We start from the raw sequence: 18,552 nt of genomic DNA, 5'->3' as shown, positions 1-18,552 counted from the left end.
ATCATTTGAATTTGCTGTTGATTTCTCCGCAGTTAGCATTAAAAATCAGTATTGCATATGACAAGACAACCTGGACTTTAACAAGAATTAACTGTATTACAGAACCATGAGAAACTGGTGACAGTAAATACCCTTGGAGGTGTGTCAAAATAGAACATTTTCTCAGCTCTATAACTTTTCAAACCATATGTTTTCTTTGCTGCAGGGAGTCTAAGTGGTGTTTTTCATTATGATCAGAGGATTCGATATTCACTGACTTTCCCTGCTGCTAAAGTGGCTTGTGAGCAAGACTTTGGTGCTGTGGTGGCAACAAGGGAGCAGCTTCATGCTGCCTACCTTGCTGGACTAGAGGGATGCAGAGCAGGTTGGATTTCATCAGGAGAAGTAGCGTATCCAAGGAGACACAGAAACTGGAATTGTGGCCAAAATAGAGTCGGCATTATTTCATACGGAGTTAGGAAGAACCTTTTGGAAAAGTGGGACGTGTATTGCTACAAACCTGGTGATGACTGTTTTGCTCATAATCAGTCGCTACAATTAGAAGGAAGTAGTTCTGACAGCAAATCAATGGATCTATCATTGGGATCGATCATGCCTTCTTCTCAGAATAATGCTTCCAAGAAACAAGAAATTGCTAAAGCAGATCTGATCCAGCTTCAAAATCAAACAAATCAGTTCCCAAATGTGGTAAAACCAAGCTTTCATAACAAGCAGACTAAAGATCTACATTTCTTAGAAACTTTCGTGTCAGCTGATGTTGCTTTAGCAAAAACTTCAATTGCCTCCTCAGTCAATGGTTCAGAAAAGGACAACTTTAAGGAATTGGTGAAACCATTTTTAATTGAAAACTTTGTGAAAAGTTCAGATAATAAATATTCACTGCAAGTGGAACAAAGTGATAAAGTTAATGCAGCTTCTCAATTAAGTGTAAATTGGTCCAAGTTTGAAACAACGAACAACTTGACAAATGGGACCAAGAAAGAATACTATTCAGAAATGACAAGCAGTTCAATCACTACTTCCTCTGAAATAAATGCAGTGAGGTTGCAACTTTGGAATATGACTATTGATAAACCTAAAAGCTCGAAAATAGATGATGATTCAGGATATAAAGACACTAAAACCCCTCAAGCTTCACACCTTAGTTACAAAAGTAGCCCTGATGGAAGAGATGTGCTCTCCATGAATACACCATACCAACATGAAATCACAACACATTCTTTGGTGAGCCTGAAGAAGTTTGTTATGGACTTGAGGAAAAGCGATAAGTCAGACCTGCCCTATCAATTAGGGGGATATTTTAAAGAAGGGGAAGTAGAGCAACAATATCTAGTTAATACAAAAGGGGAAATATTTTTGGAAAATGTTGCTAAGGATAGTGCAGTCCACCAATCAGCTCCAGATAAGCACCTGCCACCTTCACAAAATGTGCTGAATTTGGATAATGCTGCATTGTTAGGGGTGACCACCACTAAGGAGAATTTTCATCCTATCACACGTAAAATAGAAGACATTTCATATCCCACAGGAAAGAATCAGAACCATCAGCTTGATTTAACTAGAGGTGAAACTACCTTTTCAGGAACAAAGAACTCTGAAGCCATGATGAAACATCTGCAGATATCTGATATGGTTCTTCCCCAGAACGTGGACAAAAAAACACAGCTGGTAGTATCTAGTCAGAATGTAACAGATTTTCCAGGGGCATCCAGTACAAGCACAAATGTAGAGCTAATTACATTCAAAACACAAGATTTCTCACAAGCAGCCGTACCCAGCATAGACCAACCAGGAAATGTCAATATAAAATCAAACCTGTTTGTAAATAAGAATGAAGAAGAATCATTTAGATCCAGAGTGAATGGTGTGATTATGCTAGATAAACCTGTTACACACAATTCAGATTCACAAGCAACAGTGAGTACAGAAAGAAATGCAAATGTAGATGAAACCAGTGAAATAAATACATTCCAACCAATTGAACCTGTGCCAACTGTAAATAGTTCTGTCCTGTCCAAAATAACTACACCCTTCAGTCAACTTCAGCAATTCACAGACAGCGAAAGGATGGAACTTACCACATCTACTGTTCAACCAACCACAGTCAGTGGAGTTGCAGGAATAAGTCAGAAGAATCTGGTCTATGAGAAAGAAAGTCTAAACAAAGATAGTCTTGTTCAGACACTCATTCACTCCCCAGGTGATATATCCCAATCCATCACTTCTAATGCAAAAGATAAAATTCCTGTAAGTGTAACAACCACTAAGAGTTTTTTACCCATGACTAGAAAAGATGGCAAAGTTCAGCCCATTGTCGACAAAGATACAAGTATACTGCAAGTAGTTACAACTATCGCTGACATCTTTGAGCCATCACTTAGTCTAAGTGAAAAGAGTACAATGCAACAAAACTCCTCTGAGGATGTTCATGAAGCCATTGCACACACATTTACTGGAGTATATAGAGGTCAGGTCGTCGAAGGCACAGAAGGGGCTCCATTCCCAAAAGAGGAATTTAGTCAAAATTATGCGTCACATTTAACTGAAACAGTGACCCTTCCCTCATTCCATAGAAAAAATGTTGCCAACATCGCAAAAGTTGTCACTGATTTTTTATCATTAGTTGCTTCATCTATAAGTCCAGTTACTATGCAAACATCTGCGGCGCATTCACCATTAAATCTTGAAGACATGTCCATATCAGCTTTTCCTGTCATTACCACAAAAGTACCAACAAGGGGAGATAATGTACATTCATCCACCTCCTCATTTGTAAATCCAGGTAAGTGAAAATTTATTTCAAACTAAATAAATGTACTGCATTAGTATTTTTAGTTGTAAAGTATCTGTTTATATTTGAATCAATCAGATATCACAGCTATATAAATATTTCTTTTGATTCATGGCTCTTCCTGAAAGGTTATAAATTATTCAATGAAGATGGAATTCTAATAAGTAACCTGCACCCTATGCTGTTTAACTTGCTATTGGTTATATTGTTTATTCTTCACAACATTTTCTGTTAAATTGTTTTTACCAATATTATTGGATTCAATCATTCATAAATGTTATGCCTCTGGTAAAATATATCATTTTTGATTCACAAAAGTTTCAGTAAGAAAGTGCTGGACAAATCTAGGCTCCAGTTCTTTGACATGACATAAAACCTGTCATTGTTAAATGGTAATTACTTCAGGAGACTATAGTGTAGTAGTACTTTTTGCTGAGCTCATGTTCTGGGGACTTACCCTACCATGGCAGATAGTGAAGTTTAATTTCACTAAAGAATCTGAATTTTGGGGGTTAATGATGACCATTAATCCATTGTTGATTGTTGGAGAAACCCATCTGGTTCACTAATACCCTTTAGGGAAGGAAATCTGTGATACTTACCTGGTCTGGCCTACATGTGACACCAGACTCGCAGGAATGTGGTTGATTCTTAACTTCACTCTGGGCAGTTAGGGACTGGCAATAACAAGAGATGCCCATATTCTGTGAGTGAATAAAACAAAACTTCTGGTGTATCATTTTGAATGTTTTGGATTAATATTAAATAGTTCATAATGTAAAGTATAATGGGATTCACCCTGCAAGCAATCCACAAATCTCCTAGCACATTTGCTTCATGTTAGATTCATGTGGTGGTGTGATGAGACAGATTGAAGGAAGATTTCAGACCCCACACTATCCACAATCCTACCCGAGGGACATGGACTGCACCTGGGAGATCGAAGCACCTCTTGGATATCTCATCCGTTTGGATTTTACTTCCTTGTTTATCGAAGAACACAGAACATGCAAATATGATTATGTGGTTGTTTACGACGGCAAAGGACCTGACAAAGTAGAAATGGGCAGGTAAGAATTGAAAATTTTGCATAATAAACAAGGAGGATTGTAAGACAGGCAGAACAGTTCTAAAAAAAAAGATACGGTGAGAAGATAAATAATTTCTGTAAAATGGAACATTCATTTTAGGAGTCACATGTGCTGCATAAATGAAATGCATGCTGGGATTAACTGTTTTTCATGCATTATTTATGAATTTGCCAAAATGTTTGTTGCAGGGAACTATTTTATATTTAGTTGCTTAATAACCCTCAAGTGATGTTATTCAAATCTGTAACCCCAACTACCAGTTATGCTACAGCCTAATGGTTATGATGTTTCACTGGCAGCTCAGAGGCTGTGAATTTTAAAAGACAAACTGCAGTAAGATATGAAATTAAATTTAATAATCTGGCCACTTGTGGATTTGCACGAGAAAATTATCCTAATTAGTCAATAAGCCTGGACAATGGAGGGAACAAAGAGTAGAAAGATAAAAAAAAAGTCTTGGTATTGCTCAAGGAAATATACTTCAGTGCAAAGTCTTAGAAAATAAAACAGACAAGCTCAAGGGTTAGATAGAAACATGGCAATGTGATGTCATAGCAATTACAGATGAAAGATGTGGTTAGAAAGGGACAGGAAGAGCTGCTCGGTTACAGAGGTTTCTGTTCATGAAGGGTTAAAAAAAGAAGAGGGTCTCAATTTTGATTGAAGAAATAATTACAACCGTGAGGTAGGATGATATTTTAGGAGGATCATCACACAAGGCCATATTAATTGAGCTAAGAAACAAAGGTAAAATGACAACAACACTTTTGGAGTGTAGTTTCAACTCCAAACAGTCAGAGGGAGATAGAAGAACAAATAAATAAACAAATCTGTGAAAATGCAAAAAACGTGAAAGCAGTAATAAGGGATTATAGCTGGCAATTTTACCTGGGATAGTTTAGTGTAAATGAATGGAGAAACAGAATTCTTGAATTGCATTCAGGAGAACATTTTCGGTCAGTATTTAGTAAGTCCAACATTTGGGGGACTTTGTTTTCCAGAGATGAAGCTGGTGAAAGAGCTGCAGTGCTGGGGACGTGGTCTGCATGGATTTTAGCAAAGATGTGATGTTGGAATAGCCTGTTTCTCCACTGTAATTGTTTTACACTTTCTAAATATCTGAGAAGGAGGCATGTGTAAGGAGTTGGAGAAGTGGCCGTTCATGAAATGGTCCTTATGAGAGTCAGCATGGATAAAATGGGTTGAATGGCCTTGTTCTGTGCAGTAACGATTCTCTGACTCTATAAAAGATGCTGAACACAACTTTAAGAACACAACTGACTCACTAACATCTTTCAAGGAGTCATCTGATGCTTTGATTTACATACAACTCTAATCCTGTGTTACATGCTTCTTACCCAGGGGCTTTAGGGATTTAGGGTAACCAAGGGTGGGTAATAAATATTGTATCATCAGTGGTATCCCCCATTTATTGTAACATTTATTGTAAAAACAACACAATGCTGTAACCGCTAATTCGGCCACCGGAGAATGAATATTACAAAGTGTCATATAACTTGTATAAAATACTGTTGTTTAATTATGAGAAAAGTAATAGCTGCAAATTAAAGTTCTACTTTTCTTGTTCAACCTCATTGAATCAGGTTCTGTGGATCTGAAGTGCCACCACAGCTCCAGGGCTCTTCCAACACAATGAGCATCACAATGAGATCAGACTCGTCGATGGAATTAGAGGGATTTTCAGCCCAGTTTAGCACTTTTCAAGCTCCAGAAGGTAGATGGCTCGGAATGGACTTTGTTTGTTTGTTTGTCAAAGCACAAATGATAGAATTTGGAACTGCCAACTAATTTAGCAGGGTCTGAAGCCTCTGACACATTCATTTCTTGTTCTGTCTCTGATCCCCATAGGTTATATCCACCTGGATAGAGGAAATAATAAATATGGTGGCATAATAAAAATGATGTCCAGTGGGCACTGGGGAGGAATATGTGCCAAACACTGGACCAATAGAGATGCCATGGTGGTGTGCCGTCAGTTAGGCTTCGGTGGACCAGCGTTAGCAACAAGGTCAATAAGAATGTGAGCTGAGTGTCGAGTGATATGCATTATCAATCTGTTTGCTGTTTGCATTTACAAAGATAATCCTTCAGATCTGAAAGTTGAATTTTTTGGAAGTACTAGCACACAGTTACTTTACACATGGATATTTGCCTCCAATATGTAAGAACTGACACAGCCCATTTCTCCCACTCTGAGAGCTGTTATCCCAGAAAAACAGAGTCATAGAGGCATAGAGATGTATAGCATGGAAACAAACCCTTCGATCCAACCCGTCCATACTGACTAAATATCCTAATCCAATCTAGTCCCACCTGCCAGCATCCGGCCCGTATCCCTCCAAACCCTTCCTATTCATATACCCATCCAAATGCCTCTTAAATGTTGCAATTGTACTAGCCTCTACCACTTCCTCTGGCAGCACATTCCATACACGTACCACTCTGTGTGTGAAAAAGTTTCCCCTTAGGTCTCTTTTATATCTTTCCCCTCTCACCCTAAACCTGTGCCTTCTAGTTCTGGACTCCCTCGTCCCATGGAAAAGACTTTGCCTATTTACCCTATCCATGCCCCTCATAATTTTGTAAACCTTTATAAGGTCACCCCTCAACCTCCGACGCTCCAGGGAAAACAGCCCCAGCCTTTTAAGCCTCTCCCTATAGCTCAAATCCTCCAACCCTGGCAACACCTTGTAAATTGTTTCTGAACCCTTTCAAGTTTCACATATTTCCGATAGGAAGGAGACCAGAATTGCACGCAATATTCCAACAGTGGCCTAACCAATGTCCTGTACAGCCGCAGCATGACCTCCCAACTCCTGTACTCAATACTCTGACCAATAAAGGAAAGCATACCAAATGCCTTCTTCACTATCTTATCCACCTACGACTCCACTTTCAAGGAGCTATGAACCTGTGACTAATGTTGGATTTTTCAATTCTAATTCAAAATTGACTGGAATCTAAATTCACCATCATTATGCCTACTTTCCAGATATGAAAGATACACAAAGGTAGCCTAATTGGAAACATAGGAACTAGAAACAGAAGCAAGCCCTTCAGTCCTTTGATCCTGCTCTCACGTTCATGGTTGATTATCCAACTCATTACTTTGTTCCTGATTACTCCTCATACTCTTTGATCCCTTTAGTCCTGAGAACTAGTTCTAACTCAATTTTGAAAACATGCATTGTTTTGGCCTCAGCCACTTTGTGTGGCAGAGAAGTCCATAGGCTCACCACTTTCCTGGTGAAGAAATTTCTCCTCATCTCAGTCTGAAATGGAAATCTCTGTATCCTCACATTGGTTCTGGATTCCCTGGTCATTGGGAACATGCATCCTGTATTTACTTTCCTGCAGAGACCCATACCTATACCTAATCTGAGCGGGTGAACAGGCCAATGTGTCATCTTTTTAGCACCCTGGCAGCTGCCCAAATCAACACGATCTGGAAATGCTTAAGCTAGGCCCTTACATCTGAAATTAGTTTTTTGTATATCATTTTGGTTTCTGACTTCTGGTTCATATTTCTCAATGGTTCTTGAAGCTGGTTACAATTTGGTCCTGAATGAGCTGCCTATCCATCTTGCTTGAATTATGATGATAAGGTAGAGGAGGAATTTATGGCATGATTTGTTTGCCCTGCCTTCCCCATTTGAGGGAATATACCTTGAGCGTACTTGAAACATCACACCTTCCAAGGTAGCCTATTGCTCAGTTAATTGTTTCACGTCAAACTTTCATTCTAGTTCATCCTGCTGAGTTCTGTTCTTGCCCCACTGAAAATGATACTCTGCCAATTGATTTTTCTTTCACTGGATTGACTAATGTCATTCTGTACCATTATCCTGAACCTTGCAATACAATGAACACCATCTTTTCATTGCTTCCCCACTAACACTTGATTTACTCACTCTATCTCATTCTACCTCATTTCTGAAGAACCAGGTTCAACAATGCATTATTTCGTATTGGACTGGTCACATACTGCTGTTGGAAATTCTCCTGAGTATAATCCAGGAACACTTGCTCCTAACTACCCCATAAACCACCAATATCCCAGACTTTGTGCATAATTAAAATCTCCGTTAGAACTATCCTACAAAGTTGGTATTTCTCTGTAACTTGTTGTAATTTGTTCTCTGTGATTCCCAGCTGATTTGCTCACCAAATCCTCCGCATTAGTTAGTGGTCCATAGATTACCCTGAATAAGGTAATGCATTCTTTACATTCCATAGTTCGAGCTAAATTGACTCTGTCCTAGATTGGAACATCCTGCTCTCCTTAACTCACTTATATTTAACTTATATTACTCTATTATATTTTCTCTGACTTCCCCTTATTCCTGGTACATGTCAATTAAATCCAAGTACAACTACTTGCTTAAGAATAAAGGTCAGAGCTGTAGCAGCAATGCAGTGACCAACAGATGTAATGGCTGTGCAATGATTTGTTGGATTCATCAACTATTTAGCAAACTCTTGTCCAAATTGCCATTAGATAAAGCAGCCTACTTGATTGGCACCACATCCACAAACATCTACTCGCTCCACTGCCGGCAGCATTAGTGTGTACTATTTACAAGATGCGCTGCAAAAATTCACTAAGGATCTTCTATAGCACTTTCCAAACCTACAATCGTTTCTATAGAGAAGGACAAGGGCAGCAGATACATGGGAACACCACCACCCACACATTCCTCTTCACATTAGTCCCCATCCTGACTTGCAAATATATCTTCATCCCTTCACTGTTGCTGGATTGAAATCCTGGAATTCCCTCCGTAACTGCATTGTGGGTCTACATGGATTGCAGTGGTCCAAGAAGGCAGCTTACCACAACCTTCTCAAGGGCAACAAGGGGCAGGCAATAAATACTGGCCAGTCAGCATCACCCGTGTCCCACAAGTAATTCAAAAAAAACCTATAACCTCTATGTTAAATGCTTGCAGTTTGCATATAAGGGCACCCAAATCCCTCTCTATACCATGCTGCTTTAAGAAGTATTTTATTTTCATATTTTTCTTATCAAAATGGATAACTTCATACTTCCCTATTTTAAATTTAAACTATTACATATTTATATACTCATTTAACTTTTTTAAGCTACTTTGCATCCTCCTCACAGTTTACCTTCCAGCCTAACTTTGTATTATCAGCAAACGTGGATATAATACACTCATCTTTGAATTTGAGATAGAATCACATCAGAGGTCTAGTGAGGCCATCACTCATCTTGCCATGGCCCATTTCACTCAGACCCCCAAACATTCTGCCCATAAATGCAACAGAGGCTCAAACACTAATCCTTACTCTACTTGACCAGTTACTGCCTGACAACCTGAAAATGATACAGTTATTCCTACTCCGTGTTTCCTGTCTGTAATCCAATCCTCAATCCATACTGATATATTAGCTACCATTACACGAGCTTTATTTGTGATGGACAGTTTATGGTACTGGAAATTAATAGTGCCTTCTCTCTCTCAGGGTTGATGTGAGTCAGCAAAATACTTCACAAACAATTCCTTACATTAAATGCAAAGGAGATGAAATGGTACTGCAGGACTGTGATATCAAAAGGGTTGGTAAATGTTCAAGCAATGAACATGCCGCAGTCATCTGCCAAGGTGAGTTGTTTGTCATACCATATTGCCAACTTCCGAGATTTGATACTCACACCTTACTATTGGGATAGAGGATGGGCTTATAAAAACAAGGTTAAAAAACAATAATTCTTTTGTTCCTTGATGTAAAAATAAATCATGTAAATATGTTTAGATTAAGCATCGCATGACACGAGGAGGGTCAGTTTAGTTCCATTAGTTAGACAGTTGGTTTACACCACAAAATGACGCCAACAGTGTGGATTAAATTTCTGCAGCTGCTGAGGTTACTATGAAGGACTCTCGTTCTCAAACTCTCCCTTACCTGTGGTAATCCTCAGGTTAAACTACTACTGGTTGTGTGTCACACTCTCTCTATAATGAAAGAGTACCCCTACAGTCTGCTAAGACCATGGTAACTTGACTGCATGACACAGACATTGAATTTTTAAAAGTGGAGTGGACACATGTTGTGGTCTTATTCAATGAGTACTTCAATACACAAAAGTATACTGCCTTTATTAGGTTTCCTCCCGGTAGTCTGTACCTGTTTACCATATAAATGGACATCTGTAGGGAAGATTGAACTTGCCATGAATTAAAATTTATGCAACATGAACAAACTAGACCTATGGTGCTGGTTCTGCAACAAGAAAAGCATAAGCAAACATAGAACACTGAAGAAAGTCAGCAGGTCTGGCAGCATCTGTGGAGAGAGACAATGTTAACATGAGATATACTTTATTCCTTGGTGCTGAATTTCTTGTGGTACATGTTAGTAACAACACTTAAGGGATGAGCACTTATTGTCTCACAAGGAATTCCTTGATAGAAAAAAGATGTTGAAGGGAACTTAAGGATGGGTTGCAAGATTGATAAGGAATATTGAACCTGAGAAACTATTTAGTGTAGAAATTTCAAACCATTATAATCACAAATAAACCTTGCCAACTTGAAGCTGAATACTAATTGATAATGTTAGATTACATTTTTAGAAATAAAAGCAGTCAGATGAAATTAAATTACTCATATTTTCCTTTGAATTTGCCACAGTCATGGAATCCTGTGCAGCCTTAAAAAGTGCAGGCATTCTGAAGTCTGGGGTCTTCACCATAGATCCTGATGGTGTGGATGGTGGAGTTGATCCTTTTCCTGTTGAATGTGACATGGTCTCTGACCCAGCAACAGGTTAGTAATCCACCATAACCAGCTTTTTATTTAATATTTCAAACATTGGCAATGAAGTTGTGGAGCATTCTTCAATTCATGCTTACAATGTTTCACACATTATTTTACAAGTATTGTGTGGTGTTAAACTGATAATTAAGAAATTCCAAGGTAAAATTTCCGCTTAACGTCAAATGAGTTTGTTGATAAAGTTAATTTTGTGATTTTTTTTTCAAAACAGCTATGGTCATAAATTTCCAATTTTCCTTTGTAATTTCTGGAAGTATATACAGTATTGGGATAATATTCACCGCTCAAAACAGACCAACCAGCTTTCAACTCATTTCTTTTTGTGGGACAATGCTGTGCTGTTACATTTTGCTGCAATAACCGTGATTCTGGGCTTTGTTATATTATTATTGTCAGCATTATCTTTCATGATGGACAAAACTAATCTCATAAATACTAATTTTGGACACGAGGTGTTCCATCATCTAATTTTCGAAAAGTCAAAAAATGGCTTCTTCAATTGTTTAGTTTTTGCAGTCATGTTTAAAAATTGAAAGTTTTTTTGGCTAATCCTGTGATAAATTGATATGAAAAAGATGTGTGCAAACTTAAGAATGATCTTGGAGATGTCTTTAAGCAGGTAAAACAAGTGATGATTATTTTGTGGAACAAATGCCATACCTAGAGTTAGAGATGTTTCAAGTCCAAAGATTTTTATTACAAGCAAGTAGACGAGAAGATCAAACTCCTAATTCTCTTTCTCTCTCTTACACACATGCTTGCACCCTCTTAAAGTCACACTCACCCTCTAAATCCCTCAGCTTCTCTCTCCAAGATTTATTTATACATAATTCTAAAAGGACAATTATAACACTGGCTTCAAAACATTCTCAGTCTTATTGGGTCTGTATCACTCCTGGCCTCACTGTTATCTTTTGGAAATCACATCCTATCAATTGCTTATAGGCGAACACACAAATGAAAAAGATACGCATGATACAAACAGAAAATAGCTCGAGCTTATAAACTACAGCCACTTAAACTTCAGCAACTCCATCCTTACCTAGCCTCACACTGAGCTGTCAGTGATGATGATCTCCTTAAGTTTTATCGCTTAAACTTTTGTTTCCTTACGTTCAGCCTTTCAGATTCTGTTTAAATGTTTGCAGTTCCTAAGATTCTGAGGAGGTCCTAGCGATCAGTCAGATCTGTGGATCGTTCAAAATAAATACTCTATGGTGTCTGCTGCCCATGGGAACCTTCCCTCACTTGGAGCTGTCAAAGATGTTTACTGACTGCATCAAGTTAATGTGGGACACATGCCACACCCGGAGCCAGTGATGGGGAGAAGTTCATAAAACATTATAATCAGCAAGCATCAAGAGGGTAAAAACTCCGAACTCTCTCACTGCCAAAGCCTCTCAGCATGTCACATTGAAATCCCCCAGATCAGGTGGAGTGAGCAAGATTTATTTGCACTTCATTTTCAAAAAACAAATACAGTGATGGCTTCAAAATGTTTTCAGTCTTACCCAGACTGAGTCACCCATGGCTTTACCATTTTTAAATTATTTGAAATACTTCCAGTTGTTATTTCAGATTTTTAACCCCTGCAATATTTTGCCTTCATACTGGAGTATAGAAATTAGGTTTGCCAGGTTTTGAGGAGTGTATTGGGCACAATGGGATCAGTTCAGCTTTTATTCCTTGCCATCTGAAAAGTACGTTCTGTCACATTATCACAGATTAAACAGCTCACCAGAAAAAACACAGAAGTGAAACCCCACCCTCCCCCAAGTAAAAATAGTCTGTGTTTATGAACTCTGGTAATTTCAACTCCAAGAATTCTATTAAATGTTAATACTCTACATCAAACAGATTTCTAAAATATGCTATGTTTTGTCTCTAAATGTTGTAACAGATCAAATCTGTTCAGTTTATTCTCAGAATTGTACAGATTGTTCTGATATAACGTGAAAGTTGCATTCCTCTGTAACTGCGCTATTAAAAACTGCTATACCTGTTCAGTAGAAAGTTTGTGTTATCTAAACAGCATCCACAATTTGTTGATCATGTTATAGAGTCATAGAGATGTATAGCACAGAAACAGACACTTTGATGCAACTCGTCCATGCCAACCAAATATCCCAAACTAATCTAGTCCCAACTTCCAGCATTTGGCTCAAATCCCTCTAAACCCTTCCTGTTCATATACCAATCCGAATGCCTTTTAAATGTTGTAATTGTACCAGCCTCTACCACATCCTCTGGCAGCTCATTTCATACACGTACTAACCTCTGTGTGAAAAAGTTACTCCTTCTGTATCTTTTATATGTTTCCCCTCTCACATTAAACCTATGCCCTCTATTTCTGGACTCCCCCATCCCAGGGAAAAGACTTTGTCTATTTATCCTATCCATGCCCCTCATGATTTTATAAACCTCTATAAGGTCACCCCTCAGCTTCTATCGCTTCAGGGAAAACAGTTCCAGACTATTCAGCCTCTCCCAATAGATCAAATCCTCCAATCCTGGTGACATCCTTGTAAATCTTTCCTGAACCCTTTCAAGTTTCACAACATTCTACCGACAGGAAGGAGACCAGAATTGCATGCAATATTCCAAAAGTGGCCTAACCAATGTCCTATATAGCCGCAACACTACCTCCCGATTCCTGTACTCAGTACTCTGACCAATAAAGGAAAACATACCAAACACCTTCTTCACTATCCTATCTATCGCTGACTCTACTTTCAAGAAGCTATGAACCTGCACTCCATGGTCTCTTTGTTCAGCAACGCATTCCAGGACCTTACCATTAAGTGTATAAGTCCTGCTAAGATTTGTTTTTCCAAAATGCAGCACCTCACATTTATCTAAATTAAACTCCATCTGCCACTTCTCAGCCCATTGGCCCATCTGATCAAGATCCTTTTGTAATCCAAGGTAATCTTCTTTGCTGTCCACTACACCTCCAATTTTGGTGTCATCTGCAATCGTATTAATTATACCTCTTATGTTCACATCCAAATAATTTATATAAATGACGAAAAGTAGTGGACCCAGTACCAATCCTTGTGGTACTCCACTGGTCACAGGCCTCACGTGTGAAAAACAACCCTCCACCATCACCCTCTGTCTTCTACCTTTTGAGCCAGTTCTGTATCCAAATAGCGAGTTCTCTCTGTATTCCATGAGATCTAACCTTGATAACCAGTCTCCCATGGGGAACCTTGTTGAACACTTCATTGAAGTTCAAACAGATCACATCTACTGCTCTGCCCTCATCAATCCTCTTTGCTACTTCTTCAAAAAACACAATCAAGTTTGTGAGACGTGATTTCCCAAGCACAAAGCCATGTTGACTATCCCTAATCAGTCCTTGCCTTTCCAAATACATGTATATCCTGTCCATCAGGATTCCCTCCAACAACTTGCCCACCACTGACATCAGGCTCACTGGTCTATAGTTCCCTGGCTTGTCCTTACCACCCTTCTTAAAGAGTGGCACCGCGTTAGCCAACCTCCAGTCTTCCAGTACCTCACCTGTGATTATCGATGATACAAATATCTCAGCAAGAGGCCCAACAATCACTACCCTAGCTTGCCACAGAGTTCTAGGGTACACCTAATCAGGTCTTGGGGATTTATCCACTTTTATGCATTTCAATACATCCAGCACTTCCTCCTCTGTAATGTGGACACTTTTCAAAACGTCATTGTCTATTTCCTTGCTTTCTATATCTTCCATGTCCTCTTCTACAGTAAACACTCATGCAAAATACTCGTTTAATATCTCCCCCATCTCCTGCTGCTTCACATAAAGGCCGCCTTGCTGATCTTTGAGGGGCCCTATTCTCTCCCTAGTTACCCTTTTGTCCTTAATATATTTGTAAAAACCCTCTGGATTCTCCTTAACTCGATCCGCCAAGGTTATCTCATGTCCCCTTTTTGTCCTCCTGATTTCCCTCTTAAGTATACTCCTACTGCCTTTATACTCCTTTAAGGATTCAGTCAATCTATCCTGTCTATACCTGACATATGCTTCCTTCTTTTTCTTAACCAAACCCTCAATTTCTTTTGTTATATGGGTGACACGGTGGCACAATGGTTAGCACAGCTACCTCACAGCACCAGAGACTTGGGTTCAATTCCCAGCTCGGGCAACTGTCTGTGTGGAGTTTGTATGTTTTCCCCGTGTCTGCGTGGGTTTCCTCCCACAGTCCACAGATGTGCAGGTTAGATGAATTGGCCATGCTAAATTGCCTGTAGTGTTAGGTGAAGGGGTAAATGTAGAGGAATGGGTCTGGGTGGGTTGCTGTTCAGAGGGTCGGTGTGGACTTGTTGGTCCGAAGGGCCTGTTTCCACATTGCAAGTAAGTAATCTAATCATTCAGCATTCCCTACACCTACAGCCTTTCCTTTCACCCTGACAGGAATATACTGTCTCTGGACTCAGTATTTTTCAGAAACTACTGTTTCTGAAAGCTTACCATTTTCCAGCCGTCCCTTTACCTGTGAACATCTGTCCCCTGTCAGCTTTTAGCCAATTTGCATGTTATACACACTTGTGAAGTGTGAAAGAGGCCCTTTGATTCATCAGGTCTGTACCACCAATAATATAGTACAACCTACACACGTACCCCTTGCCTGCACTAGGTCCATAGCCACTTCAAACGCTCCTCCAGATACTTCGTAAAGGTTGCGATGTTGCTGTGCCAACTGCTCTCCCAGGCATTACAGACCTTACAACGCTCTGGGTAAAAAGGATTTTCCTCAAATCTCCTCTAACCCTCCCACCTATCACTTTAAATCTATGCAACCTGTTATTGACACTTTGTTCATCCTGTTTGTGCCCCTCATAATATTATCAAGTTTCCCCCCTCAACCTTCTCTGCTCTGAAAAAGATGTGAACTTCTCCAGCCTCTCCCATAGCTAAAATGCCCCAGTCCATCTAACATCCTGTTCAATTTCCTTCGCACCCTGTCCAGTACATTTACATCCTGCCTATAGTCTGGTGACCAGAACTGCCCACAGTACTCCGGCTGTGGCCTAACCAAAGTTTTTGTTCAGCCCCAACAGGATTTTCTTGCTCTTAAAGTCTTTGCCATGACTGATAAAGCAAGTGTCCTCTCTGTCATCTTGATTTCCCTATTAATCTGTCCTGCCACCTCCAGGGTTTTGTCGACAAACATCACAAGATCCCTCTCTGCTCCTCTGAACTTCCTACTGTCCTGCCATTCATTGAGGACTTTGTTGTCTTGTTCCATCTTTCAAAGTGCATCACCTCACATTTGTCACGGTTAAATTCCATTTGCCACTGATCTGCCCATCTGATCACTCTGTTAATATCCTCCTGTAACGTAACACCTTCCTCTTCACTGTCGAACACCCAGCCAATCTTTGTGTCATCCGCTAATTTACCTATCATCCCCTCATATTCTTATCTCCATCTTGTATGATTATCACAAACAGTAAGGCACCCAGCACCGATCCCTGTGGTTTGTCACTGCACACTGGGCTCCAGTCACACAAAAAGCCTTCTACCACCACCCTCAGTCTCCTGTCATTAAGCCAATCTTGGATCGATTTTATCGTTACCCTGGATCCTATGTGATTTTACTTTCTTTATCAGTCTCCCATGTGGGACTTTTTCAAAGGCTTTGCTGGAATCCATATAAATTACACCAACTGCATACCCTTATCTCTTCAAAGCATTCGAACAGATTTGTTGGGCATGACCTCCCTCTGTCCCAACTAAGCTGATTATCCCTGTAAATGGAGATTAATTTTCTCCTTCATTATTTTCTTCAATAATTTCCCTAACGTTGATATTAAAATCACTGGTCAATGGTTCTCTGGTCTCACTCTACCACCCTTGCAAATTAGCTCACCTCCCGTGCTCTGGCACCTCCCCAGGCAAATAAAATTTTCTTTGGGGCCCCAGTAACTCACTCCCTTGTCTCCCACAAGAGTACACCACAACCAGTTGTACACCACAAACAGTTTTTGTTTCAATGAGTACTTCCCTTCAAGTTTTTTTCAAGTTTTGTTCAGTTACATTTGAAAGAAAAATGATTCACATTTCTGGTTCTGCTATTCCCTGCTGCAACAAAGGGAGGTGATTTACAAGCTGTGTATTTACTGGGACGAGTACCAGTGAGGGATGCTTCATTTCAAAATTTATACTTCAGTAAGAATTTCTGTACAAAAACACTGAAATGATGGGGAATCTGATGGAACTGTTCAGTCAAAAATAATGTATCAGATATTTGTGTGGAAGTGAATGCATCATCTTAATCTTTAAGAATTAATTCAGTAATGAACACAAATTCATACTAGTCTGAGTTGAACACTAATAGACTAACAATTTCATATTTAAGTGAACAAGCTGCTTAGTGAAAATTACAATTTTTTTTAAGGCATTACCATAATCGGTCACGATTCAGAGGATCGAATCCGTGTATCTCCCTGTGAAGATGCTGGGTGCTATTCTCGAACTATACATTACAATCAGATATCTTTAGATCAACTTAAGGCTTTAACTGAGACATCAAAGTACTGTAAGCAATATATCAGTGTAAGTAACTGATACATCATGGTAATCATTTTCTTAGTCATAGGTAATGCAAAAAAAAATGAACATGCTAGATTCTTTTCTCGTTGAAGTATTTTAGTTGTTCTGCAAAATGAAAAAAAAATTATACTTAGAAAGGAATAATTGTGAAGCTAGTGTAAAAAGTCCAATAGATACCTGTGTGTCCCCTGTCAAAGCAGATTGTCACATAAAGAGCGAAAATGAAAGTCTACCCTTATCAATTTTCAACTTGCTTCATTTTTCCTTATCTCTGATTTACAATAACATTATTGAATGATAATATATTGATGTTTTTCCACAATCATCAATTTAGTTATTCTTTTGTCTTACTTACATTTAGATTCTGTCACTCAGGCAACAACTTTTTTTACTGAAGTGTTAGAACTAGGGAACACAGCTAAAAAATAATAGCTTGCTATTTAGGACAGAAACGAGGATCAATTTTTTACCCTGTCTTTGGAATTCTGCTCCCTCGAGAAGTGTGGAAGCAGGGTTATTAATACTTTAAAGATATGGGAAACTTTAGAGATAGGTAGATTGTTGACTAACAAGTGAGTAAAACAGTATCAAGAATGGGTAGGACAGTAGACTTGAGGCCACAATCAGATCAACATTTATTTTATTAAATGATAGAACAGGCTCAGAGGGGCTGAATGATCTCAAACTATACCTAATTCATATATTTGTGTGAGCTGTTTGAAATCAGTCAATTATTGAGACTTGACTTTTCAAATCAATCACCACTTCCTTGACTCCGGCATTGATTGACATGCTTTCAACCATCAGGATGATCCACTCTGACCCTCCATTAAATTTTTTTTTTAAGAAATGTTAACTTTTAGACACTTGTCAGATCAGGAAGATGATTAAGGTGCTGGTCTAACAGTAATATCACTGAATATCACAGCAGTCGAAACAATTACCATGGCAGCTGGTAGAATTTAAACCCAGTAATCAAATTTACAATATAAAGGCAGTCCATGTAATGTTGACAATGAACTATCATTGACTTTCTAAAGATCTCATCTGATTCATTAATGTCCTGAAGGGAAGGAAATCTACTGTCCTTACCTGGTCTGACGTACAGATGGCTCCAGACCACAGCAATATGGCTGACTTTGAGCTGGCCTAGCAACCCACTTAGTTCAGGGAGACTTAAGGATGAATCGTAAATGCTGGCCTTGCCAGTGACATCCAAATCCCAAGCAAGGATAAAAAAAAAAGTGTCCCTAGGCTGGTAGCTTTCATTTCCAGCTTATGATTTGTGATTTC

General features: G+C 39.1%; 1 protein-coding gene across 1 annotated transcript in view; it reads left to right on the top strand.

Moving 5' to 3' along the window:
• The first annotated feature begins 982 nt into the window (after positions 1 to 982).
• Positions 983 to 18,552, top strand: part of LOC132816051 (uncharacterized) — a 39,886-nt gene continuing 22,316 nt past the window's right edge. Inside the window, exons 1-7 of the mRNA XM_060825466.1 lie at positions 983 to 2,782; positions 3,636 to 3,861; positions 5,487 to 5,617; positions 5,752 to 5,911; positions 9,391 to 9,530; positions 10,560 to 10,694; positions 17,105 to 17,262. Of these exons, the coding sequence (XP_060681449.1) occupies positions 997 to 2,782; positions 3,636 to 3,861; positions 5,487 to 5,617; positions 5,752 to 5,911; positions 9,391 to 9,530; positions 10,560 to 10,694; positions 17,105 to 17,262 (2,736 nt within the window). The 5' untranslated portion in view covers positions 983 to 996. The remainder of the gene's footprint in view (positions 2,783 to 3,635; positions 3,862 to 5,486; positions 5,618 to 5,751; positions 5,912 to 9,390; positions 9,531 to 10,559; positions 10,695 to 17,104; positions 17,263 to 18,552) is intronic.

Source organism: Hemiscyllium ocellatum, chromosome 5, assembly GCF_020745735.1.
Source record: "Hemiscyllium ocellatum isolate sHemOce1 chromosome 5, sHemOce1.pat.X.cur, whole genome shotgun sequence".
In the NCBI taxonomy this organism is placed as follows: domain Eukaryota; kingdom Metazoa; phylum Chordata; class Chondrichthyes; order Orectolobiformes; family Hemiscylliidae; genus Hemiscyllium; species Hemiscyllium ocellatum.
This window is presented reverse-complemented; position numbering and strand designations above follow the sequence as displayed.